A 26068-nucleotide genomic window follows, 5' to 3' on the forward strand; every position below is an offset into this window, starting at 1 on the left:
TCGGATAATTTTACCTTCTTCAAAAATCTTTATAACTTCGTGGAAAGTGGCCCGATCTTTCCCAAATTTGTACCACTGATACACAACTAGTTGATGAACTTACAGTAAAATTTTGAGAATATTCGATGCACTTTTCGAAAAGTTACAGCTAGTTGAACATTTTTTGAGAAGTGAAAATTTTGCCTGTGCCGGTCATTTTGTCTATCCCCTGTAGGTATACCTGCCCAAATGGTACAAGACCCTATCTAAGCCAGTTTAACTAAAAATGTTATTTGGATCAGATCTTCATTAGCATTATTATTGCTTAAACAACTCTCAAAAATCCTTACAGTTCTAGACAGCTGTAATGAGGGGCGCCCCTTCTCGTGATGAGATTCTAATCTAGGGTATCGAAACAAAACACATCATTTGGAACAACATCGGCTTAGAATGTAAACTATTGATCTTTTGAACTATTTCATCGCAAACTGCTTCATCGTTGCATCGGTTGTGCATTGCCAGCCAAGCTACCTCTGATGACCATGCTCACAACAAAGCAGCATCAGGGCCGTGCAATTAAATGAGAAAGAAAAATGATCAAGTAATAAGCTTCGGAAGCTTGCACAAAACGTAATGGTTGAAATGGTAAATTTGTGCATCAATTATTCAGAATGGAGAAAACTAGAAATAAAAAAGCGAAAACACACAAGCAATTGACATGGATGTTCGTTCAATATATGTAGTACTGTTCACAAGTTCATTAAACTTTGATTAGGCTTGCAAATTTCCAAACATTTGCACTTGGACGAATTTGCATAACAATTATTCCACCGGCCGCTGCTCCACACACGCGCCTCATCGACGATTTATGCACAATTTCTTGTTAACATGTTCTTTTGGGTTTTTAATGTGGTGGAGAGTTGTATGAATAACATTATCGACGGCGGCGGCCGAGCTGGAAGCTTCTGGCTTACAATCACACGCAACTAGTGCCCTTCGTGATACGCCAACCATGGAGCTGATCCACGCAATGCGAACGATTCTTGAACGATGTGTAGACAACTGAATCCGATCAAGCGTGAAACATGGTAGGGTAGAACTCTTCGATGTCACTGACTGCTGTTTGGGCTTCTTCATTCATGTCATTTACTGACAGAATGTGATGCCATCCAACGTCTATCTTATGATTAGGGATTGCTTCATATCCTTCTTTTCCGTTGGAGTTTTCCATATAAATTCCGGACAATTGTCAACTACGCTGTCAGTCGTTAACAACCTATAACCTCCGCTATCGTGTCGCGATGAAGTTCTTGTGGTTAATCATTCTGTTCGTTCACGGTGAACGCTCTGTCCTAGCTCTCCCTCATCCCCAAGTGATGGTCACCCAAATTCCATCTCCAAACCGAGTGACCCCAGTGCCAACCTTTCGACAACCAGCAAATTCCTCCACCACAGCATCACCTCCTCCCGCGGCACCCCCTTCGCCCACGCCCTCCACCATGGAGCAAGACCTAAAACGGGTGGCCATGCTGGGAATCCTCTTCGGGGCCGTCCAAGGCGAAGCCGCCATGGAGCGGAAACTGAACCGGCAGCTGCAGGACCTCAGCCGGACCTTCGCGGTGTCGAAATTCGACGCCAAGACACGCAAGGTGGCGGCCCTCGAGCGCACCATGGAACGGGACCAGGTGGCCATCGGCATTCTGAACGGTGCGCTCGATTTGGCCACCAAAACGATGACCTACGAGCAGTACAGGCGTGAAATGAGAAAACTTTCAGAGGTATGTGTGTGTGTGGACTGTGGGTAATTAATGGGGGAAAACAGCACGCGCCATTGTCGCGGCGCCACCGGTGGTGATTCGATTGTGCGCGGATTTGAATTGGTTTAGGAACGATTAATTAGGCAGACCTGGCAGCGGGAGGCCAAAGTGTTCGTGTGTCCAACCAAGACGGTATTTATGGAAAGTGGAAACCGAATTGGATTAGTGCACGGCGATTGGGTTCGAAATAGGTTTTGGCATGCAACAATGCAGGCATGTGGCAAAAATCAGAAAATTTTCGGCGGAAAATTGACAGACTCATTTAGAAAGGAAGTTTTTGTTTGAAGGCTGCGTGTGATGTAACCGGTAGATTAGCGGAACGTTCACTTGAATGGTGGATTGGATTGTATGAATAACTTTTCAAATTCATTGTTTAATAACCGCAGCATTTGAATGAATAGCTTAAAATCTACTTCAAAATTCGATTATTGTCAAAGATGATCAGTATAGCGTATAAGAGCGAATGATACCAATTATTGGTAACAATTTTTTGTCTATCTGATGTTATTTGACTTCTAGAAATGGTTTTAAAATAACTTCCGGCCAATGGTTACGAGTAAACAATTTGTGCCTTGAGAAACTTTAGATTTTATCAGAAATTCTAGTGATTTTTAAAGCATACTTAAGAAATATCTCAAAGGTATTTCTCAAGTGATTTTTCAGAGATTCTCCAGGTAATTCTCCAATAAATAAAGAAGTTTTTCCAGGATTTATCAACTAATTCCTCCATGGAATCCTTTTGGAATTTTCAAGCATTTCTGTAGGAATTCCTATGGAGATTTTTTCAGGGGCTCGTCCAAAAATACCTTCTACATAAATTCCCTCTATTATCCACCATAAAAAATCTTCCTGATATTCCACCTGGAATTCTTGCGATGACTCCTTGATTTTTTTTGGAATGAAAAGTTTAATACACAATTCCATCCTTACTTAGTATCGGTGTTAGTAGGTGTTAGGTATTAGTATCTAATGTTTAAGATGTTTTATTTCGACAATGATTTTTCATTTGGGCCTAACTGACTTGATCAATTTCTCTTCATTGATCCTCTGTTTGTATTATTACAAAATGTGTATACATTTTTCATAGATTTTTTGGTTTTGATCCAAAGAAGGAGGTTTCATCTCGCCCCAGCAAAATGAAAAATACTGATTTAGTTTGTTTTGAAAAAGTTTTTAGCAAAATAGAGAATCTAAGAAGAAAAATCTATCATGTCAGTTACTTACTTGATACTTGATACTTGATGGGCTACAACTCGTAGCGGCGAGTCTACGCCGAATGAAGTATCCGCCTCCACTGGCCTCGGTCCTGGGCTAATCGCTTCCAGTCGCCCTGAACGTTTAGAGTCCTCAGGTCATCCTCAACTGCAAAAAGCCATTGTATGCGCGGCCTTCCACGAAGCTGACGACCCCTTCCTGGTTCTCTGCTGAATGTAATTTAAGCTTGTCGTTCCTCCGGCATACGAGCTACTTGTCCAGCCCACCGCATTCTGCCATGTTGTATTCGCTTCACTATATCCATCTCTTTATATACCTGGTACAATTCGTAGTTCATGCGACGCCGCCAGACGCCGTCCTCCAGTTTAGTCTTTGTGGCGTTAAATCGGCCTCTGCCTGTGGAACAGAACTCCGGACAAAATTTTGTACGCTGAATTGAGAAGTGTAACTCTGTAATGTAATTGTAATTCGCGCACTCCAGTCGATGCCCTTTCTTGAAAAGAGGGCAAATGAGACCATCCAACCAACTAGCAGGCAGTTCTTCCTCCTCCCATATCTTCAATATAATACGGTAAGGGTATGCGGTATACCGAAATATTTCGCCAAAAACACCTCGAAACGAAATTCCGCGGAATTCCACGGAATTCGACTAGGCGAAATTTATGATTTTTAATTTCGTTTCGTTTCGTTAAATTCTAAAAATTTCGCCTTCAAAAAATATTATTTGACAAAATTGAACGAAATTCCGCGGAATGTTTATTAAATTTCGAAAACAGGTTCATAGTTACTGAAAAGTGTTATAAAATCATTCCGAATATCGAGAAGCAAACCAGTGCCAGTCTGAAAATCTATATAACAAAAAAAAAAAAACAAAAACAAAACAAAACAAAAAACCAAAAATTTCGAATACACCTTCTACTTAGTACCTACCATGAAGAAATTTTACAAAAGAATGCTTTCAACGCTTGAGGTATGCGGGATCATAAATAATACGGCGCTGTCCATTAACTACGTACCGTAATCCGGGGTCAAATTGATCACTTTAAAACAACTTTTGCGGATAACATCAGTGCCTGTTCAAATATTGCCAAAAGAATTTCTGTAAAACCAGTACCCAGTCAGTGGATCTCCGTGGAACCATGTGACAGAATTTGGTTCAACAAATTTAAACTTTAAGTTAAATAACTTCAAATATCAAAATATTGGAAATGCCACTTTGGTGCGAAATTGATCAGTATACAATTAAGCATCGGTTGGAAAGAAAAATTTCCTCTACCGCTTAATTTTGCTCTCCTAAAACCGAATAACGCGTCTAAAATCTTACAACTTACTTCTGTTGAAACTAGCCGTGTTACGTTTTCAAAAAGAATTATTAACCACACTGCGTTGCAAAATGAATTTAGGTCATACTTACAAAACATCGAGGACATTGATAATGTGAATACCTGCTTGGAAAACGTTGCTTCTAAATATAATGAAATTCTGGAACGTTGTACTGTTACCGTAACTAAAACAGCAAATTTGAAAGGATCGCATTGCCCGTGGATGAATTTCGAAATTTGGTCACTAATAAAAATAAAGAATAATTACCTGAGAAGACATCGCAGAAATCCAACAGATAATCAAACTGCTGAACTCTTTAAACATGTCTCAAAAAAAGTTGAAGTTTTAAAAAAGAAATCAAAGAAACAATATTTTGAGAACTTATTGAGCAACACTTGCCATTCAAAATTGTGGAAAAATTTAAATACCATTCTCGGTGGTCCTTAACATACAACGGAGTTCAAACGTCTAACAAAGAACAAATATGTGAAATTTTCAATGATCATTTTTCTTCCATTGGTTCCGCATTAGCAGATGAAATTAATGCCGATAGGGATAATCCATTGAGAATAGTTAGAACCATACCAGATTCCATCTTTTTACAACCCGCAAGCGTAAATGAAGTGATAGTATTGATAAGAGATTTGAAAAACAGCAAAAGCCCGGGTCCTGACAATATTCCTGCGAGTATTTTGAAGAATAATGTAGATCTGTTTGCAAGAATACTATCTGAATCATTTAACAAAATTATTCAAACTGGTTGTTACCCATCCTGCCTCAAAATTGCCAAAGTTGTACCTATTTTCAAAAATGGAGACCCTTGCTCTCCTAATGATTATCGACCCATTTCTACATTATCAATGTTTAATAAAATTTTTGAAAAACTGTTAGTAAGCAGATTAACAAATTTTTTTCGACCAGCACAATGTAATTTATAGCCTGCAATATGGATTTAGATGTAATAGTGGTACCAACATAGCTATCACTGAACTGGTTGATAGAATAATTTCTGAAATCGATAAGAAAAAGTACGTTGGAGCTCTTTTTCTTGATTTAAAGAAAGCTTTTGATACATTAAACCACGACATTTTACTTGGAAAGCTTGATAGATGTGGGGTGAGAGGGTTGGCCAATGATTTAATTCGTAGCTATTTGCATAACCGTCAACAATTTGTCGCAATTGATGGAACCAGAAGTATTTTAAGACACATTAGCACAGGAGTTCCACAGGGAAGTAATATTGGTCCATTACTTTTTCTCATTTATATCAATGATATCTGCCGATTAAATTTAGAAGGACAGCCTAGATTGTTTGCAGATGATACTGCCTTATTCTATTCGAATTCTGATCCTCATACCATTACTTCCTTTATTAATAGTGATTTGCAAAAATTGAGTAAATATTTTTCCAACAACCTGCTGTCTTTAAATTTAAGCAAAACAAAATTTATGGTATTTCATTCATCTAGGAGAACGCTACCGCCACTTTCTAATCCAACATTAGGGTCTGATATAGTAGAACAGGTCACAACATTTAAATATTTGGGTGTTTATTTGGACAGCACTTTATCTTGGGATGCCCATATACAACAAGTTTGTAACAAGGCATCTTTTTTGTGTGGAGTCCTAAGGCGAACAAACAATTTTCTCCCATGCCGAGTACTTTTACAATTTTATCATGCACATATTCACTCAAGATTAAGTTACTTGATTCTTTCTTGGGGTCGAGCGTGTAAATCTAAATTAAAAAAGCTCCAAACAGTTCAAAACAGATGCATTAAAGCAATATTCAAATTACCCCACTTGTATCCTTCAGTTCAACTTTACGCTAACTTGCCCCATAGAATTTTGCCAATTGTAGGAATTTGCGAATTACAAACACTTTTGCTAGTTCACGATATACTCAATAATGTAACAACGCATCATAACTTATTGATACAGACAACTTCACGAACTCATAACACCAGGCGAGTTAATGATCTTGTGCTCATTAGAGCATCTTCTAGTTTTGGCCAAAAACGCTTCTCTGTCATCGGTCCGTCTAAATTCAACAATCTTCCGCGTGATCTACAGCAAATCAGCAGTCGTTATAGTTTTAAAAACAACATCAAGCGATATCTGAAAGATAACATCCATACACTTTTGCTATAATAGTAATATTAACCGTCATAAAGTAGCTTAGAATAATTAATTATTAGTTTTAGTGCACAAGTGCTTACTTAAAAGGACTTTCTGTCCACTGTAAGCACGTCCTTCAAATATTGTTATTTGTTTCTTCCATAAAATCTCTCTATTTCGTTAAGCTATTCTTTGTTTAAATTTCTAATTTCTCAGCAAAAATTTAGTTTTCAGTTTTGTTTTGCCTGTTGCCAGTCTGCTGAGAATCTAGATGCGTCCACTACCAGGAGGCTCGTTTCCAGAGTCTTTTGGTGTGGGGGAGAGTGGAGGGTCGCATGAAAAAAAAAAAAAAAAACTAGTGAATTTAATACTTTAAATGCAAAATTAAATTTCAAAATTTCCCCTTAAACGCCTTAAGGTAGGCAATTTCATTTGAAATAAGTGATTTCTATATTACAATAAATGACTATTTCTTCATAAAATGAACTTTTTATAACAATTTCATGTTCTGATTAGCTGCATAACATCCCAACCAAGGCTCCACAAAAATGTTAAAACAGAGAATTCACGGGAAGTTCTATTAGCAATTGATTGTTTAGCAGCAATGATTTCAGCTAAATGAGAAATACATTGCAAATTCCTTGAAAAAATAAGGGAAAACTAACTTTTTTCTAAAAAAAATTAAGTCTACACTCATCTCTAGACATCTACGAACCAGATGACGTAAAAAGTTTAAGATCATTACGATGCTGAAGAGTTCCTAGTATGGAATTACAATGTAGTGCCCGAGTGATCAATTTCACCCCGCTGATCAATTTAACATCGGTTTACGGTAGACCGCTCCCCCCTCGTAGACTTTTGTTCATACAAAATTTTCGAAATTTGTATGAAGCGTAGACTTTGGTCAAACATCCCCGTCCCCCCCTAAGAGTCTACGTAGTTTATGGACAGGCCCTATTTTGGTTAAATTTCCTGAAAGAAATAGTTCCAAATGTAAAAAAAGTTTCTATCTTCATTTTAGATTCCAGATAAGAATTTTTAGCAGAATAATGGAGAATAACAAGATTAGATTATATAGGATGTGGAATATACTAGCAAAAGTTCTTAGGAATCATGGAAGCTCTCTCAAGAGATATCCCTATACAAATATTGGAAATCCAAGGGGGAAATATGGGAAATCCCAGGAGAAATCGATTAAGACACACACGGTAGCAGGTTCGTTCCATGGAAAAGTTTCTGGTCAAACCCGCTTGAAATAGTTTAAATTTCCACTGGAACTTTTGAAAGAGATTCACCATTAATGCGAGGTATGGACCTCATATGGAATCACTCAAGTAATTTCCGCCGGTATATTCTTTTTCCTTTCTAAAGGAATTCCATTTTTTTTTGTAAAGTTAATTTCTAAATCATGTTCGGCTTCTGAAGACATTGTAGGAGTTCGTAGCGGTATTCTTAAAGTTTTTCAAGTGCATCTGCAGAGGTTCATACCGATGTTTTTGACGAATTTCTTTTAAGACTTTCAGGCAGGGTTGTGCAGTTTCAGGATGGTTAATGTCGAACGACACTCGCTTTGACCATCACTTCATACGACAAACGCAGTCCATCAAAACATAATCGATCCACGCAAAAGCCACTCAAGCCAACCCTCGTTCAATGCAGAGTCAACCACATCCAGCAGCAGCGATCGTCTCTTGTTTTCGAACCACACGATGAAACACCGAAGCGAGTTTTTGTTCTACGCCTTGCATTCTATTCATAGGGCATGCTATGTTTGTGTTTGCTACGCCATGCAATACTACTTAACAAATTGACCTTCATCCTGGCCCTTTCAGATGAGAGTCACCCAGCAGTGAGTGACATAGCTCTGCGTCGAAACGACGGTTAACAAGCGTTCGGCTGCTCAGGAGATGTGCAGAGAAAGAGCGTGGCGGCGGCAGCCACAGTATCAATGCGTTCGTCTCGAATGTGTTGGTTAGCAACATAGAGACGGTCGGCTGTAGCGTTGATGGAGGGAGAAGAGCAATGTTGATGTTGCGGCTTTTTTGTGTTATGATGATAGTGCACAAGACTGCTTTCAGGTATGATTTGAAAATGCCAAAATGTAGGATGACAAAATTTGTCATTTAATGACTCCGCAATGCGCCCAGCCAACTTTTACACTAAGAAAACTCACTGAGCAATTTAAGTTGCTGCTTAGGTAGAGTCCCATTTCGTGTTAAGGATTGATTCACTCAGGAAAGTTCTTAAAAGATTCCTGGCAGGACCATTCTACATAGACTGCCTTTTGAATTGTCATCCCTGCACAACTGCGTACTGCAATCGAAGAAAAACGGTTTCTTGAGCGATTCAGACAAGGAGTTTCTGATACATCAAGATAGGCCGGAAAATTCATTGTGAACTGCAAACAGCCCTTAAGACATGATTTTATGCTATTTAAAACATATCATGAAATTGCGAATGAAATAATCAAAGATAGTCTTGTTGGTCGCGACGTTTAATCAGGATAATCTTTTACCAGCAGTTTACGCTGTTAAGTGAACACCCCTATTAAATTCGGTAAAAGACGTTTGTTAGCTGTGTTTCATCTGGTTATTTGCCAACAAACTGTGGACTAGTGAAGCATTATGCGTAAATATGAAAAAAAAAATTAAATATATTTCATCTAGGGTGCAAGCACCGGTTTTGGCCAGTATAAGGGAAATCATTTTTATAAAATTAACCAATAATCCAATGAAAACTACCAATGTGTTAAATGAAAAGTTTCTATCTATACTTTATTAGAAAAATGCAGAAATTAAGCTAATACTTGATTTTTCAATTAAAAGTGGCACTGGCCAAAATAGAAGTCTTGCCGCAGTTTTGGCCATATTCTCAGTTTTAGTTTCTATTTTGGCCAATCACGTGTATTTCTTATGGGACTTTCCAAATTAGAAGCACCCTGGCCAAAATAGATATATGGGATCTGATTTTTTAAAGAAAATTATTTTTTTCTTCCAGTTTTTAATCAAATTATATGGTTTTAACAGCTGCAATCATATTATTATATTAGAATCTACTAGTAAAAAATAAATTTATGTCAATTTAGATCGTTACAGGCTGAATACCGCACTATGGCCAAAACTCCGGACTGGCCAAAACTGAAGCTTCTACCCTATTGTAACAAAATAATTCCTAGGATAGTTTATTTTGAGACCTACAGTCCTGAATCGGCAGACCTGAAGGTTTAACACACGCCGATTTTACTGGGTATTTTCTGAGAAATTCAAGCATCTTTAAACTTCCTTGAAGATTTTAGATTACAGGCACGGAACGGAAGTACAACTTAGTGCAAATCGTATATTCAAAAAGCGGAAATTTTTATCCTTGAAACCCCCTTATGATTTTTTTCGTACTTGAGCATTAAATTTCAACCGTGTAATTAGACGACTAGTCAAGTGGTATATATGTTTTGAATCGTCAGTTGGTCACAGTCAACTTTTTCTTAAGCGATAGTCTTGATTTTTTAAATATTGAATAAAAATGTATGGAATATTTTCACTAATGTTGATGGAAACCTCTCTTAAAAATAGAAGTAATCATTCATTAAATGCATTGCCTCTGGAGCAGTGAAGCCGACCTTCTGAAAGCTATGATTCCTGTAGCCAAACCTCCTTTTTCCGCAAGTAATTTTGATAAGTGATCCAGTATGAGGAGAAACGTTACTTTTCCTTACGGAATAATTTTGTGCGCGGATTTGCTAACTGTACACGACGAATCGGAACCGTCGTTCCCGAAATCGTAGTTCGATTGAAAAGCGAGACAGTAGTCAAGCTGATTGGTTTGACAAAGGAGCAACAACAACCAAATTGAATCTAAGTAATAAAAGAATAATTATTCCAGTTAAATTTACGCTAATGACCAGGCACCAAAATTATCTCTATCAATTATCATTATCAGTCCTATCTTTGGATAGTATCAACTGATACTATCAGTAGGGGCGCTGATAGAGATACTATCAATTTTTTTAAACTGATGGATAGAAGATAAAATAATTATCTCTATATCGACATGAATGCACCTCGGTGTAAAATGTCGTTAATAAAATCAAAAAAAAAAAAAAAAAAATTATCTCTATCAGCTGATAGAAGGTTACTGATACTATCAGCATTTTTACTATCAAGGATAGACGTGGTCTATCTCTATCATCTATCTTTAGAAAAAAGATACTATCAGAAAAATTCTATCATTATCTCTATCTATCCTATCATTGATAGCAAATCCGGAACATAAATCTTCCGCATAGTGGGAAAAAATTGAATAAAAAAATATTAATTTGAAATGAAATATTTGTTATAATCAACAATATTTATCTTCCGGATACCAAAAAACGAGTTCCGCCGCCATTTTGAAATCCAAGATGGCGGCCATCGGATTTCAAAAACTGTTGTAAACCCATGCAATATGGGTATTTTTGAAACGGGCTCGAAGAGTAGATGTCGAAAATTGGTGTCCGCCGCCATTTTGAAATCCAAGATGGCGGCCATCGGATTTCAAAAACTGTTGTAAACCCATGCAATATGGGTATTTTTGGAACGGGCTCGAAGAGTAGAAGCCAAAAATCGATGTCCGCCGCCATTTTGAAATCCAAGATGGCGGCCATTGGATTTCAAAAACTGTTGTAAACCCATGCAATATGGGTATTTTTGGAACGGGCTCGAAGAGTAGATGTCGAAAATTGGTGTCCGCCGCCATTTTGAAATCCAACGGGCCATCGGATTTCAAAAACTGTTGTAAACCCATGCAATATGGGTATTTTCGGAACGGGCTCGAAGAGTAGAAGCCAAAAATCGTTGTCCGCCGCCATTTTGAAATCCAAGATGGCGGCCATTGGATTTCAAAAACTGTTGTAAACCCATGCAATATGGGTATTTTTGGAACGGGCTCGAAGAGTAGATGTCGAAAATTGGTGTCCGCCGCCATTTTGAAATCCAAGATGGCGGCCATCGGATTTCAAAAACTGTTGTAAACCCATGCAATATGGGTATTTTCGGAACGGGCTCGAAGAGTAGAAGCCAAAGATCGATGTCCGCTGCCATTTTGAAATCCAAGATGGCGGCCATTGGATTTCGAAAACTGTTGTAAACCCATGCAATATGGGTATTTTCGGAACGGGCTCGAAGAGCAAAAACCAAAAATCGATGTCCGCCGCCATTTTGAAATCCAAGATGGCGGCCATCGGATTTCAAAAACTGTTGTAAACCCATGCAATATGGGTATTTTCGGAACGGGCTCGAAGAGTAGAAGCCAAAAATCGATGTCCGCCGCCATTTTGAAATCCAAGATGGCGGCCATTGGATTTCAAAAACTGTTGTAAACATATGCAATATGGGTATTTTTGGAACGGGCTCGAAGAGTAGATGTCGAAAATTGGTGTTCGCCGCCATTTTGATATGCAAGATGGCGGCCATCGGATTTCAAAAACTGTTGTAAACCCATGCACTATGGGTATTTTCGGAATGGGCTCGAAGAGTAGATATCGAAAATCGATGTCCGCCGCCATTTTAAAATCCAAGATGGCGGCCATCGGATTTCAAAAATTGTTGTAAACCCATGCAATATGGGTATTTTTGGAACAGGCTCGAAGAGTAGATGTCGAAAATCGGTGTCCGCCGCCATTTTGAAATCCAAGATGGCGGCCATCGGATTTCAAAAACTGTTGTAAACCCATGCAATATGGGTATTTTCGGAACAGGCTCGAAGAGTAGAAGCCAAAAATCGATGTCCGCCGCCATTTTGAAATCCAAGATGGCGGCCATCGGATTTCAAAAACTGTTGTAAACCCATGCAATATGGGTATTTTCGGAACGGGCTCGAAAAGTAGAAGCCAAAAATCGATGTCCGCCGCCATTTTGATATCCAAGATGGCGGCCATCGGATTTCAAAAACTGTTGTAAACCCATGCAATATGGGTATTTTCGGAACGGGCTCGAAGAGTAGATGTCGAAAATCGGTGTACGTTGCCATTTTGAAATCCAAGATGGCGGCCATCGGATTTTGAAAACCGATAGACACCCATGAAATATGGGTATTTTCGAAACGGGCTCGAAGAGTAGAAGTCAAAAATCGATGTTTGGCGCCATTTTGAAATTCAAGATGGCGGCCATCGGATCTTGAAGTTGAAAGTCGATTGAAACCCATTAAGTATGGGTATTTTCGGAACGGGTTCGATGAGTAGACGTCGGAAATCGATGTCCGCCGCCATTTTGAAATCCAAGAAAGGGAATTTTGCCATGAGGTGGTTTATTCATCACTACCTGGAGAACCTGAAAAATTCGAATTTGAGTTCTTTTTAATATTCCTTTTCATACGCTCTTTTTATTGTTGTCGAAGAGTTAAAAACGAAACAGCCTAACTTTTGCAATTCGAGTACGTCCACAAAAAATGGAGTTTCTGGCACGAAATTTCTGTTGAGTGAAAATAGATTTCTTTTTTCAAATGGAAGCAAACGGAAGCAACATCAATAGCATCCAAGGATCGGTATATTCGCCTCACTCCATTCATATTCACTCCTCTTTGCTGAAGCGAATCGAGAAAGATGCAGCAAACGGATCGTCGTAATCAAACACGCAACCCCATTACCAGTGGGAAGCGATGAGCCAGCTGCTTGACATGAATATTCGTTGCCATTCGTCGCAGTTTGGATCGCAAGCGAATGAATGAATGGCGAATAGTGAAGAATACTGGTGAGCGTACGAAGCGGAAGTGGAAGAGAATTTCTGCATGTAATGCATACATTTTTACTGTATTGTTGCTGAAATGCTAGATTAGCAAAGAAAATAATTCGAAAACATCAAAAATTCGTATGCACAATATCAATTGCATCACTCACGAATCGCATTCGCTTGCGATGCGAATGTGGACGAATGAGTAATTTCCAAGTGTGGCTTCCCACCGTTCGCCGGAATTTGCTGTCGTCGCTGACAAGCATACACACGAACTAAAGCGACAACCGTTCGCTGCTGATTGTCTTCGAATGTGGAAGAAGATGAAAAGTGGAAATGAGGAACCCTGATTCTCCCCAATATCTCCCAAAACTTCCAAAGTTCCTTAAAAATCTCCAAATACTCCTAAAATGTCCAACTTCTACTAAAATCCCCAACAACTAGAAAAATACAAAACTTGCTGCTTAGATTTTACAAAGGCATCATTTTCATCGAAGAACCTAAAGATCCCTAAGTTTTCTTTACTTTCCCCAATATCTCCCATAGGTCCCAAAGTTCCTTTAAAATCACCAAATTCCCCTAAAATGCCCAATGTTCCTCTCACTTGCCCAACTTCTCCTAAAATCCCCAAATTCTAAAAAAATGCCCAACTTGCTGCTTAGATTTTCCAGATGCATCATTTTCCTCGAAGAACCTAATGAGTCCTAAATTTCGTTTATCCTCCCCAATATCTCCTAAAAACCCCCCAACGTTCCTTAAAAATTCCTCATCTTCTCCCAAAGTCCCGAACTTCTCCTAAAATGCCCAACTTCTTCTCAAATCCTCAACCTTTCCTAAAATGCCCAACTTCTCCTAGCATCTCCAACATCTAAAAATAATACCCAACTTGCTGCTTAGATTTTCCAGAGGCATCATTTTCCTCGAAGACCCAAATGAGTCCTAAGTTTCCTTTATCCTCCCCAATATCTCCTAAAAATCCCCAACGTTCCTTAAAAATCCCCGACGTTCCTTAAAAATCTCCAACTTCTCCTAAAATGCCTAAAAGTGTTTTAGGTTGATAAGATCGGGGCACTTTTCTGTCAATTTTGAACTAAATAAAAAGGTTCTGGGTTCGTGAAACAAAACAAAAACAGTAAGGGGCCATCCAATAATTACGTCACGAAAAAATCCGTATAAAAATTTCCAATTTTAGCGTAACGTACTTAATGGATGTTCCCTAAAGATGGCATGGTTGAGGGAAAGGGGTGTGATTTGTGTAAATTGAAGAAAATGTTTTGGGACAAGAATAAACTTTTGAAGTGAATGGGTCTGTTGTATGATGAATTCAGGGTTAATTTTCAGAGTGTTCTAATCTAGAAACAGCCTCTTCCGTGTGTCTCTAATACACACGATACTGGGAGCAGTGATGCCAACCTAACAAACATGTTGGTCAAACTCCTGAAGGAGTATAGGAAGAATAGACCAGTCTAATTTTAAAAAGTGCTCTCTGATTCTCAAGTCTATCTCCATATTTTGATTGGAATCCAAAAAGAAGTTACTGCTTTTGCTGGTTATTTGCTTCTTTGGCATCAATGATGTAGGAGTTGAGCGAAAATTATTAAAATTCGTGAAAGCCCAATACAGGTATGTTCCGTTTTTGTCACTATCCGTTTTTATCACTATCCGTTTTTGTCACTATCCGATTTCGTCAACATTTTATTCCGTTTTTGTCAACACTAAAATTTTTGTCAAATTTATTCCCTCGAACACGAGTTATTTATAGCTTAACATTAATCTTGTGACAATGCATCCATTAATGAATTTGAAACAACTACCATGATGGCATAGAAGACGTATACGCCACAGTAGCTTTCAGCACATTTCAAATTCAGCTATAAATAATGTTAATTTATGCTTTCTCTCAAGCATAATTTTACTTCTTATTTGAAAATGAGAAAAATTAAATCAATTGTCTAATAGAAAAACTAAAACGAGCCAATTTAATTCTTGAAATTTTGACAGGAGGTGGCAGGAGGTAACACGTGAATATCAATATCATCATCAACAGTTTTGTCGTTTTGTAAAATGGCTCAATCATTTTCCAAGTGTAACAAAAGTTGCTAATCATGATAGATCAATAATAGATGGGATGTGCATATAAAACCATCGAAGGACGGATTTGATTATCCGGCAATAGAAAAAAAATAACCCTGAATAATCGAACTTTTTTTTATTTTATTAGCTTACTGTGTTAGGGCACAATTGATGTTCCTTTCAGGGATTGCTCCAGGATGTCCATCTGGGTATTCCTCCAAGAACTTCCTTCTGAAGATCCTTCTTCTTCATCTTATTATAATTCTTCTTCTTTACGGCTCTACGTATCAACTGGAACTTGGCCAGCCACTTAAAGTGTTCTTTAAGAACTTAAACAGTTTAGGGCTTTCTTTGAATTTTTAAACTACAATCTTTTAAACAAGACTTTTTTAGGTGAAATAAATTTCACGTGATTTTGTACACGTTTTCTTGAAATTATGCGAAATCTTCTCTCCTGCTCGCTATTTCTTTCCGACAGGGCTCAAATTTCTATCAGAGATCTCTCTTGTTATCCTTGATAGCCTGTCGAAATTCTCCAGAACGAAACAGCTATATTCACTAGCCTAACAGGAGATTCCTATAGAATTTTATCCAAGATTTCATCTTTCGTGTGCTCCAAAAATGCAATCTTGATTTTCTTTAGTGATTCCTACTAGCGATTCTTGTATTCCTCCAGATTCCTTAATGGATTTCTTCTGAGAAATCCTCAGGAAATAATTCAGAAGTTCCTTTAGGTAAATTAGGGGTTAAATCTTTCAGAAATAAGTTTCTCAAAGAAGGAGGAGTCGAGGATCTTGGAAAACGATCTGAGGATTTCTCCAGCAACTCCTGAAGGGTTCCAAGAAGAAACAAAAGTTTCCCAAAAAATCCTACAGAAATCCCATTAATTCTGAAAGTATCCCTCGAGGAACAATTGGATGATTTCTTGAAAGAATTTATACAGGATTCCTAGAAGGAATTTCTCAAGGATTCCCACAAGAAACTTCTGGAGGATCCTCAGGAATAACTCCCCGGAGATTTCTATACAGAATATCATCCCTGAAGAAACTTGTGGAGGATTGTAGGAAAGAATTCCTGGAAGATTACTAGACTAAACTTCTGGGAGATTCCCAGGAAATGTAGTGAGAAATCGGGGATAATTATTATTGTAATATTATTATTATCAACTAGGTTTTCAGCCCAAGGCTGGTTCGTCTATAGTAATCATGTGGAAATAACATAGATGAAAGATAGAATCGTATTGGAAAATCTCTGAAAGTCCCAGTAGGTGTAGATGTTTCTACTGCGAATAAATACCAAAACAAAGTCAAAATAAATCATAAGAAAATCTTCAAAGAATCCAAGAAAGATCTTTTGATGAAATTCTAGAAAAAACTGTTGATGGAATCCCAGAAAGAACCCCTGGAGAAATATAAGAAAAAATAAAATCCTGGGGGGATTTCAGAAAGCAGTCTTGGAAGAAATCTCGTAGGAAATTTTGAAGAAACGGAGGAATTCCTATATTTCAACAGTAAAATCTTGGCGAATCTCCAAAGCAACTCTTGGATGAATTTATGAACTAGGACTAAATCCCAGAATGATTTTCTTAGCCCACCTTGTGCATTAGGGCCATTCCAGCCCCAAACCGTACACAACGTCATCGAGCTGCTCTCAACATAATGCATAAGTATGGTTAATATATTTCAAATCTTGGTGGAATGTTTGAAGGGATCCCCAAAAGAAACTCCAGGAAAAAATTAAAATAGACATCTAGGTTGATCCGAGAAGAAATTTCTGAAGAAATCATAAGGGGCAGAACCGCTTTTCTCTAAAAATTCTTTAGGTGCCGTCCATAAATGACGTAGCATTTTAGGAGAGCGAGGGAGTCTCTGATTATGCTATGAATCATGTTTTAGGTAAGGTACACCGGGGCAAGTTGAAACGGGTGGGGCAAGATGAAACAGCGGGTTAACATGATGTTATCCAATGATGGTGAACAGCTCGAATGCCATAACACATAGTTTTTGATTCAAACAATCTTTTGGTGAAAGAAAAATTTCTAAATTGTATTGAAATCTATTTTAAAACTTCGCGTTTCATCTTGCCCCGGTGTACCTTATGGGGAATAGGCTACGAGGAAGGAGGGGGATCAAAAATCGTCTAAAAAATGCTACGTCGTTTATGGACGACCCCCTATCGAATTCCAAAAGATAAACAAGCGACATGGTATAAGGTAACCTACAAGAATTCTAGAGGAATTTCCTGGAGAATCCAATTTTCTGGAGAGAGATTGCTTAGAAAAATTCCTGAAGATTTTCTAAAAGTATCCTAGTGAATCCTAAAAGTATCCTAGTGAAGCGAATAAAATACGGCAGGCTGAGGTGGGCTGGGCACGTAGCTCGTATGCCGGAGGAACGACAAGCTTAAACCATATTCAGCAGAGAACTAGGTAGAGGTCGTCGGCTTTGTGGTAGGCCGCGCTCACGGTGGCTTTTTGCAGTTGAGGAGGACCTAAGGGCTCTGAACGTTGAGGGTGACTGGAAGTGATTGGCCCAGGACCGAGACCAGTGGAGGCGAATGCTTCATTAGGCGTAGACTCACCGCTACGAGTTGTAGCCCATCAAGTATTAAGTAATATCCTAGTTGAAACTTTCATAGGAATCTGTTAAGAGGAAAATCGTGGAGAAATGCATTCCGGAAGGAAGTAAACATATCCTTTTTTGTTAGGATATCGAAATTAAGTTCTTGGAGATTAACCATTCCTGGAAGTATATCATATTTTAAAACGTCAATTCGGATACTGGAACTGTAATATGTGCCATTCTTGCATTCAACGAAAATAAATTTCCAAAACTGTGGTCACAAATGTGGTGAAAACCTCTTGTCGACGTCACAGTCAGAAAACTGTAATTTGAACTGTGCTACCAAGATGTGCTGAAAGATATCAAAAACAACTAAATTTCATAATAAACTGCATATTTTTACTTTTGGAATGTGCTCTACAGTAAATCTTCCAATTTATATAAAAATGTTGCAAAATATTTTGTCAAAGAAAATCATTCCGTTTTTATCACTATTCCGTTTTTGTCAACTGAAAATCGCGGACCGTGTTGATAAAAACGGAACATACCTGTATGTCCTAAAAACTAGCTTCGGGGACAATCATGCCTTGGACCTCTTAATTTCAATGGATTTGGCTTAAGTTTTAACCAGTCACTTCTTTTTGGATGCCAATCAAAATATGGGGGTGGACTTGAGAATCAGAGAACGTTTTTGAAAAAGTGGACAAGCCTAATTTAAAATTTCCTGGAGAAATCTCTAAAAGAATTCTGAGGAATATCCGGAAGAATTTCTGGAGAAATCCATGTAAGATATCCTGTAGAAAATAATTAAGAACCCCTAAAAGAATCCTAGGAGAAATTTCTGCAGCTATACCTAAAGGAATCCTCAAGAACTTCCGGTGGAATATCAACAGAAAATTCCGGAGGAAACTTTAAGAAATACCTGGAGAAAGCCCCATAAGAATCCCATAAATAATTCCTAGAAAAAAAAATGATCCAACTGTGGGTATTTAAAGAACAACTACGAAAATCCGTGGAAGAATTCCAGTATAAAATCCTGATGGAATCTCAACAAAAATTGCAATTTTCGTAAAATCTCCTCGGGAAATATCTGGTGGAATCCAGCAAGGATTGCTTGAGGAATCTTAGTAGAAATTCCCAAAGGAGTCTCAGGAGGAATTCTTGGAGGAATAAATCTCTGAAAGGTATCCCCTTGAAGGAAAATTTGAAGAAATCCCAAGTAACCACGGTGCCGAAGCCTTATTGCATGTAGATATACGGTGTATTTAGAGCAATTATTATTTTCCATTAACATTTAAGGATGATTTAAAGTGGAAATGGCAATTATGCGACTGAACTAAGACTAAGAGGATAATCTTAATTTGATATCATAATTGCCCATTTCCACTTTAAATCAACCTTAAGCTTGCATGTAAAGTAATGATTGCTCTAAATACACCGTATATCTGCATGCAATAAGGCTTCAGCACCGTGGTTACTTTTGGGATCCCAGAAAAAATGCCAGCAATCATTATTTGAAAATTTCCCGGATGATTCACGGCATGTTTTTAAAACAGATGCAAAATTCAGCGTTTACTCGCTGAGCATTGATTTAAAATAGTTTGGCCATTTTCAAATATAACGCGAGATTTTTTTGTTACGTAATGTGTATATGACGCCAAAAGTTATCAACTGAATTTGAAATACACTGTATAATACTGGAAATGTAAAATGTTAATTCTGAGTGTAAAACGTTTCAATTTTCTCGTTAAAAGAGGCTAACATAATCGGGTTAAAAAGACGACAAAATCGGAGAAAAACGGAATCGGGGGCTTCCAAAATCGTGTCAGCACAATGTTATAATACTTAATTATGTTAAATTTTATCATTGAAATAAAAAAAATATCGCAATAAAAATACAGTTTCTTACCGATTTTGGCAACACGAGATGAATTTTATGTTGCCAAATTGGGGTGTTGCCAAAATCGGTAATTTTTTTTGTGGATTATTTTCAACTTTTATACGTCAATTTGGCTTATATTTTAAATATGGACTATTCACAAGTTATAAAACGATCCCTGTAGGTGACGTTCATAAATTACGTCATGATTTGTAAAAATGTTGATTTTGGAAAATTTAATGAATTTTGATTTTTTTTAAATGAGTAAGGCTAAAATATAAATACATTTACAAATACAAACGATTTTTCGGTAAAAATTTTTGGGCAAAATTTTTTGTTGCCAAAATCGGTAAAAAAATTGTTGCCAAAATCGGGTGTTGCCAAAATCGGTAAGAAATTGTTGCCAAAAACGAGTGTTGCCAAAATCGGAATGGAAATGTTGCCAAAAACGGGTGTTGCCAAAATCGGGAGTAGACAAAAACGGGTGTTGCCAAAATCGGTAAGAAACTGTACTCCGGATAATCGAGTCTAAAATTCCGGATAATCGAATTCCGGATAATCGAGTCTCCGGATAATTGAGTCTCCGGATAATCGAGTCCGACCTGTATTGCATGGGTTAACAATTTTTTTTGAAATCCGATGGCCGCCATCTTGGATTTCAAAATGGCGGCGGACATCGATTTTTGGCTTCTACTCTTCGAGCCCGTTCCGAAAATACCCATATTGCATGGGTTTACAACATTTTTTGAAATCCGATGGCCGCCATCTTGGATTTCAAAATGGCGGCGGACATCGATTTTCGACTTCTACTCTTCGAGCCCGTTCCAAAAATACCCATATTGCATGTGTTTACAGCATTTTTCAAAATCCGATGGCCGCCATCTTGGATTTCAAAATGGCGACGGACATCCATTTTTGACTTCTACTCTTCGAGCCCGTTCCGAAAATACCTATATTGTATGGGTTTACAACAGTTTTTGAAATCCGATGGCCGCCATCTTGGATTTCAAAATGGCGGCGGACATCGATTTTCGACATCTACTCTTCGAGCCCGTTCCAAAAATACCCATATTGCATGGGTTTACAGCATTTTTTGAAACCCGATGGCCACCATCTTGGATTTCAAAATGGCGGCGGACATCGATTTTTGGCTTCTACTCTTCGAGCCCGTTCCGAAAATACCCATATTGCATGGGTTTACAGCAATTTTCAAAATCCGATGACCGCCATCTTGGATTTCAAAATGGCGGCGGACATCGATTTTCGACTTCTACTCATCGAGCCCGTTCTGAAAATACCCATATTGCATGGGTTTACAGCATTTTTCAAAATCCGATGGCCGCCATCTTGGATTTCAAAATGGCGGTGGACATCCATTTTCGACTTCTACTTTTCGAGCCCGTTCCAAAAATACCCATATTGCATGGGTTTACAACATTTTTTTGAAATCCGATGGCCGCCATCTTGGATTTCAAAATGGCGGCGGACATCGATTTCCGACTTCTACTCATCGAGCCCGTTCCGAAAATACCTATATTGCATGGGTTTACAACATTTTTTGAAATCCGATGGCCGCCATCTTGGATTTCAAAATGGCGGCGGACATCGATTTTTGGCTTCTACTCTTCGAGCCCGTTCCGAAAATACCCATATTGCATGGGTTTACAACAATTTTTGAAATCCGATAGCCGCCATCTTGGATTTCAAAATGGCGGCGGGCATCGATTTTCGACTTCTACTCTTCGAGCTCGTTCCGAAAATACCCATATTGCATGGGTTTACAGCATTTTTCAAAATCCGATGGCCGCCATCTTGGATTTCAAAATGGCGGCGGACATCGATTTTTGGCTTCTACTCTTCGAGCCCGTTCCGAAAATACTCATATTGCATGGGTTTACAACATTTTTTGAAATCCGATGGCCGCCATCTTGGATTTCAAAATGGCGGCGGACATCGATTTTCGACTTCTACTCTTCGAGCCCGTTCCGAAAATACCCATATTGCATGGGTTTACAGCATTTTTCAAAATCCGATGGCCGCCATCTTTGATTTCAAAATGGCGGCGGACATCGATTTTTGGCTTCTACTCTTCGAGCCCGTTCCGAAAATACCCATATTGCATGGGTTTACAACAATTTTTGAAATCCGATAGCCGCCATCTTGGATTTCAAAATGGCGGCGGGCATCGATTTTCGACTTCTACTCTTCGAGCTCGTTCCGAAAATACCCATATTGCATGGGTTTACAGCATTTTTCAAAATCCGATGGCCGCCATCTTGGATTTCAAAATGGCGGCGGACATCGATTTTTGGCTTCTACTCTTCGAGCCCGTTCCGAAAATACTCATATTGCATGGGTTTACAACATTTTTTGAAATCCGATGGCCGCCATCTTGGATTTCAAAATGGCGGCGGACATCGATTTTCGACTTCTACTCTTCGAGCCCGTTCCGAAAATACCCATATTGCATGGGTTTACAGCATTTTTCAAAATCCGATGGCCGCCATCTTTGATTTCAAAATGGCGGCGGACATCGATTTTTGGCTTCTACTTTTCGAGCCCGTTCCGAAAATACCCGTATTGCATGGGTTTCATAATGTCTATTCAGAACTTAAGATTTTATGACGGCTTATGATGCGTCTTGCTCATTGTCCAACAATTTTCTTTCTATCAGTCTATCAATTGATAGAGATAGAACTTCTATCTCTATCAATTGATAGAAGTTTTACTGATAGTATCTCTATCACTATTTTTACTGATAGAGATACTATCTCTATTTTTTCTATCCCTGATAGAACCCGTTCTATCAGTGATACTATCGCTGATAGAAAAGAACTGATAGTATCAGTAGCTCAAATTGATAGTATCAGTGGTCTATCAGATAATTGATAGTATCACCTTCTATCAGATAATTTCGGTGCCTGCTAATGACTGTTTTCAGATTCAAATGGATTCCATAATCAAGAACACCTATAATGAAACATTTCATGTGTATTATGAAAGTGATAAAAAACGTTCATGTCCACAAAATCAGTGTGCATTGGGGACTTCGAAAGTGATTATTCTATTTGCAGTTCTCTGTAGGACAGTGAAGCAGAGAATTTTTGATTCTTTCCACTCATACCCCCCAAAAGAAACCCCGTAAGAAGAAAGAGTGTTTTCCCGCTCATTAGCCTTCGTAGTCGCGACTTTCAAACAGTCTTCTCGGTTTCGGACCGCATTATTGGAGATTACATGTTATTACTCTTTGCTTCAAAGCTATACCACTTTCAAAACGTCGACAACAACGACCACCAATGAAAACATCAACAAGGTAGACACAATGGAGTAACAATATTGTGTTGGTGAGAAGCGAAAATATTATTGGTTAAACCAAAATGACGTTACAACTTCTGTGAATTCGAATAGAAAGGCAAATGAGTTTATTTGTACCTATAATAAAGCAAATGGTCCCGTCTTCAGCAAGAGGCTACAGTGACTTAACCTTACTAGCACTAGACAACGAACAGCCGGGCGCGATGACGTCATTTTTTTTTAAATCCAGCTTGCCTTATCAATGTTTAGGGAATTGATCCTGACTCCAAACAATCCCATTAAAAATAGAAAGCGATACCATCTACGCGACAACTGACAACTAGACACTGAACCGGTGGTCCACTGGAGATTTTCCGTTCGTCGACAATGAGCCATTTTACGAGACGTTTCGGATCAGCTGATCGCTCATTTCATGAATGAAAATTTGACAGGAGGTTGCGCACAAGCCCGTGAGTGTTAATATCAATATCAACGATATCAACACTGTTGTCGTTTCGTAAAATAGACTATTCTCCGACATTAGCGGGAATTGAGCTCACATCGCACTGACGCTATAATGTCCACGTAGGTCACAAAACCAAAACTATTACATCATAGCTATTTTCCCTTTTAACTGGGTTTCATTAGTTCTCAATAAAAAAAAAAAATTGTGACGAGAACAATTTTAAACGAATGACCAATCCATTTTTTTACCAGTGCTGATAGGTTGTAGTGTATTTTGTTTCTATTTATTAGCGCATTTGCCCTAAACAAGGCTCCACCTATCCTTGAGGAAAGGAACAGCTGCGTTTTTTTGCTCCTTTCCAAGAATAACATGAAAAATCATACATTGCGGCGTTTCCTCAAGTGCGGCTATTCCTTTCCAAGAGGATTTGCCGCGTGGAGTTTCGTGTAAATGCGCTTTAGTATACATTAAAAACAACGACCGCCCTGTGTTTCATATTCAGCACACCAGCAAACCAGTCAATATGTAATGCATACTCCCGTTGATGACGTCACGCAAAAATGCGTTGTACTCTATCTACAGTAGACGTTAGCTCGGTGCAAACGCTTTAATAGCAATGCTTTTTAACTGAAAGTCCGCTAAGTGTAACAAATTTGCAGTTATTGCACCGCTATCCGTCAAAATTAAATGTCAACAGCGATGCGATGTGTTTCGCATACACTTTTGCTGCAATGCGATGATTTTCAAATGCACATTGGCTACAATCTGCAGCAACTGACAGTTCTTTGACGTCTGTCAGTTGTTGCAGTTGTCGAATTTCATTCGGTAAGTGAAACATAAACATGTTGCAGTTATCGAACGTCTGCTGTATTATTTTGTTTTCGTTCGCATATGCGTTTTCATATAAATTTGCCTAATGTTTTATTTTGAAAATCATACTGGAGTTTTGATAGAAAGCTTACCATGAATTTTCCTCTGCGAGAGAAAATATCGCCAGCAAATCTGGCGTTCGATTCGAATAGGTCGTAAGTTTGCTGTGATTCCAATGCAGATTCGACCTATTCAAAGCGAACGCCGGAAATAGAAAATAGAACAAAAATGAACCGAACGTTCACTTGTGACGTCATCTTGCAAATCCAAAAAATATTTTTTACATCTTTACGCACCTTTATTTTAGTACCTTGTTTTTGTATACCAGCTGGACTAAAATGGTGTATAAAAATTCAAAATTTTCCGTGTAAAATGCGTGATTTCAACCGCTAGGAGGCGCTTCGATCAGCGTTGAAAATTTGCCACTTTCTGATACTGAACATGTACTTCCTTTCCGTGCCAGTAAGGGAAACATACTGTGGAGGGCGCCTTGGTACATCATGGGCTCCGTTAGCGGTTAAGTTTTCATTAGACATCCTAGCCATTAATTTCTAGACACGGTAAGCATAAAGCCGCATCACACAATGAATTAGGGGTCACCTGTTGGTTGATTCTTACCACCGGAACAGGCGGTCCGTAGTGTTATTCTTAGCCAATTGAGAAAATCTCTACCGACACTACACCGCCACAAGAACGCGAGATATACGACGCACCTAAGAACAGTCTCACGTTTTGAGCGAATGTCAAAATGAATTTCAAGCTGACAGATTTCATTCTGCTTAGCAACTTTGCCGAAGACATTAGGGGCCGTTCACAAACCACGTAGACTTTTCGGGGGGTGGGGGTGGCAAACTCTACGCTGCATACAAATTTTAAAATGTTTGTATGGACAAAAGTCTACGAGGGGGTGGGGGGGAGGATATGAGATGGCCGAATTTTTGTCTACGTGGTTTATGAACAACCCCTTCTCCCCTACTGCGTTGCATAATTAACTATATTTTCCACTTCCAGCGCGCAAAGCAAACCGCCGGAGCATCCCTTCCCCTGCTGCGGAAAAATCCCGGCACGATCAACCCCAACCAGACGGACTACGACCTGAAGCAGATCAAACGTGAGGTCAACCGCCACATCAATCGGATGCGCAGCGGCCTTTCAACCAAGATCAAGGAAACGGTCCAATATCTGGAGAGTCACGACGCTCTGGCCACCATGGACCAGGTGGATGCGGCAGCAGTTAAAGCTAAGATAACCATGAGCGGAACTAATCGGTTACCGGACTACAGCTTCTACGAAGCGGTTGTGCAGAGAGACCTGGAGAACCACATCGATGCGTTGTTCCGGCGAAGGCAAGATGATGACGATGAGGGTGGCGAGGGTGGCGAAAATGGAGGGGATGATCCAGCGAAGGGGAAAGATAGTAAGGAAAATGGAATTTCGGTTTCGTTGGGAGGCGATGGAGATGAGTCCGAGTCGGAATCGGAAGAAGAGATGCCCGGTGGGCTGGTAGGATTGATTGCTAATTTGAGCGGTGGAGACGAGGGCTCGGATGTTGGAGCACTGGTGGGGGCGCTGTCGGCTGCTATCACAAATATCTTCGGCGTAAGTTTTGAGATTCGCCATATGTTATTTGAGTTTGTAATGAGAACGTTTGTTTACAGCCCGATGGATTGGACGTACCTGGACTACTGGGAACAGGTGCAGGTCTGCTTGCTGGATTACTCGGGGTTCGTTAAGTTGATTTGGATCAATTTGAAAGTCGTTGAACCTAATTT

The 26068-nt window shown here is 38.9% G+C and overlaps 1 protein-coding gene across 1 annotated transcript; it reads left to right on the forward strand.

The window, feature by feature from the left end:
* Nucleotides 1–1185: 1185 nt before the first annotated feature.
* LOC134288744 (uncharacterized) lies at nt 1186–26029 on the forward strand. Its single transcript, XM_062854537.1, has 3 exons — nt 1186–1757; nt 25308–25895; nt 25955–26029. The coding sequence occupies exons 1-3, from the start codon at nt 1281–1283 to the stop codon at nt 26027–26029; spliced, it is 1140 nt and encodes a 379-aa protein (XP_062710521.1). The 5' UTR covers nt 1186–1280.
* The last annotated feature ends 39 nt before the right edge of the window (nt 26030–26068 follow it).

This window comes from Aedes albopictus, chromosome 1 (assembly GCF_035046485.1).
Source record: "Aedes albopictus strain Foshan chromosome 1, AalbF5, whole genome shotgun sequence".
Lineage (NCBI taxonomy): Eukaryota > Metazoa > Arthropoda > Insecta > Diptera > Culicidae > Aedes > Aedes albopictus.

Coding starts and splice junctions, on each gene's coding strand:
- LOC134288744 (XM_062854537.1), top strand. CDS start 1,281: ATGAAGTTCTTGTGGTTAATCATTCTGTTCGTTCACGGTGAACGCTCT. Junction 1,758..25,307: donor AAATGAGAAAACTTTCAGAG/GTATGTGTGTGT, acceptor TTCCACTTCCAG/CGCGCAAAGCAAACCGCCGG. Junction 25,896..25,954: donor CTATCACAAATATCTTCGGC/GTAAGTTTTGAG, acceptor GTTTGTTTACAG/CCCGATGGATTGGACGTACC.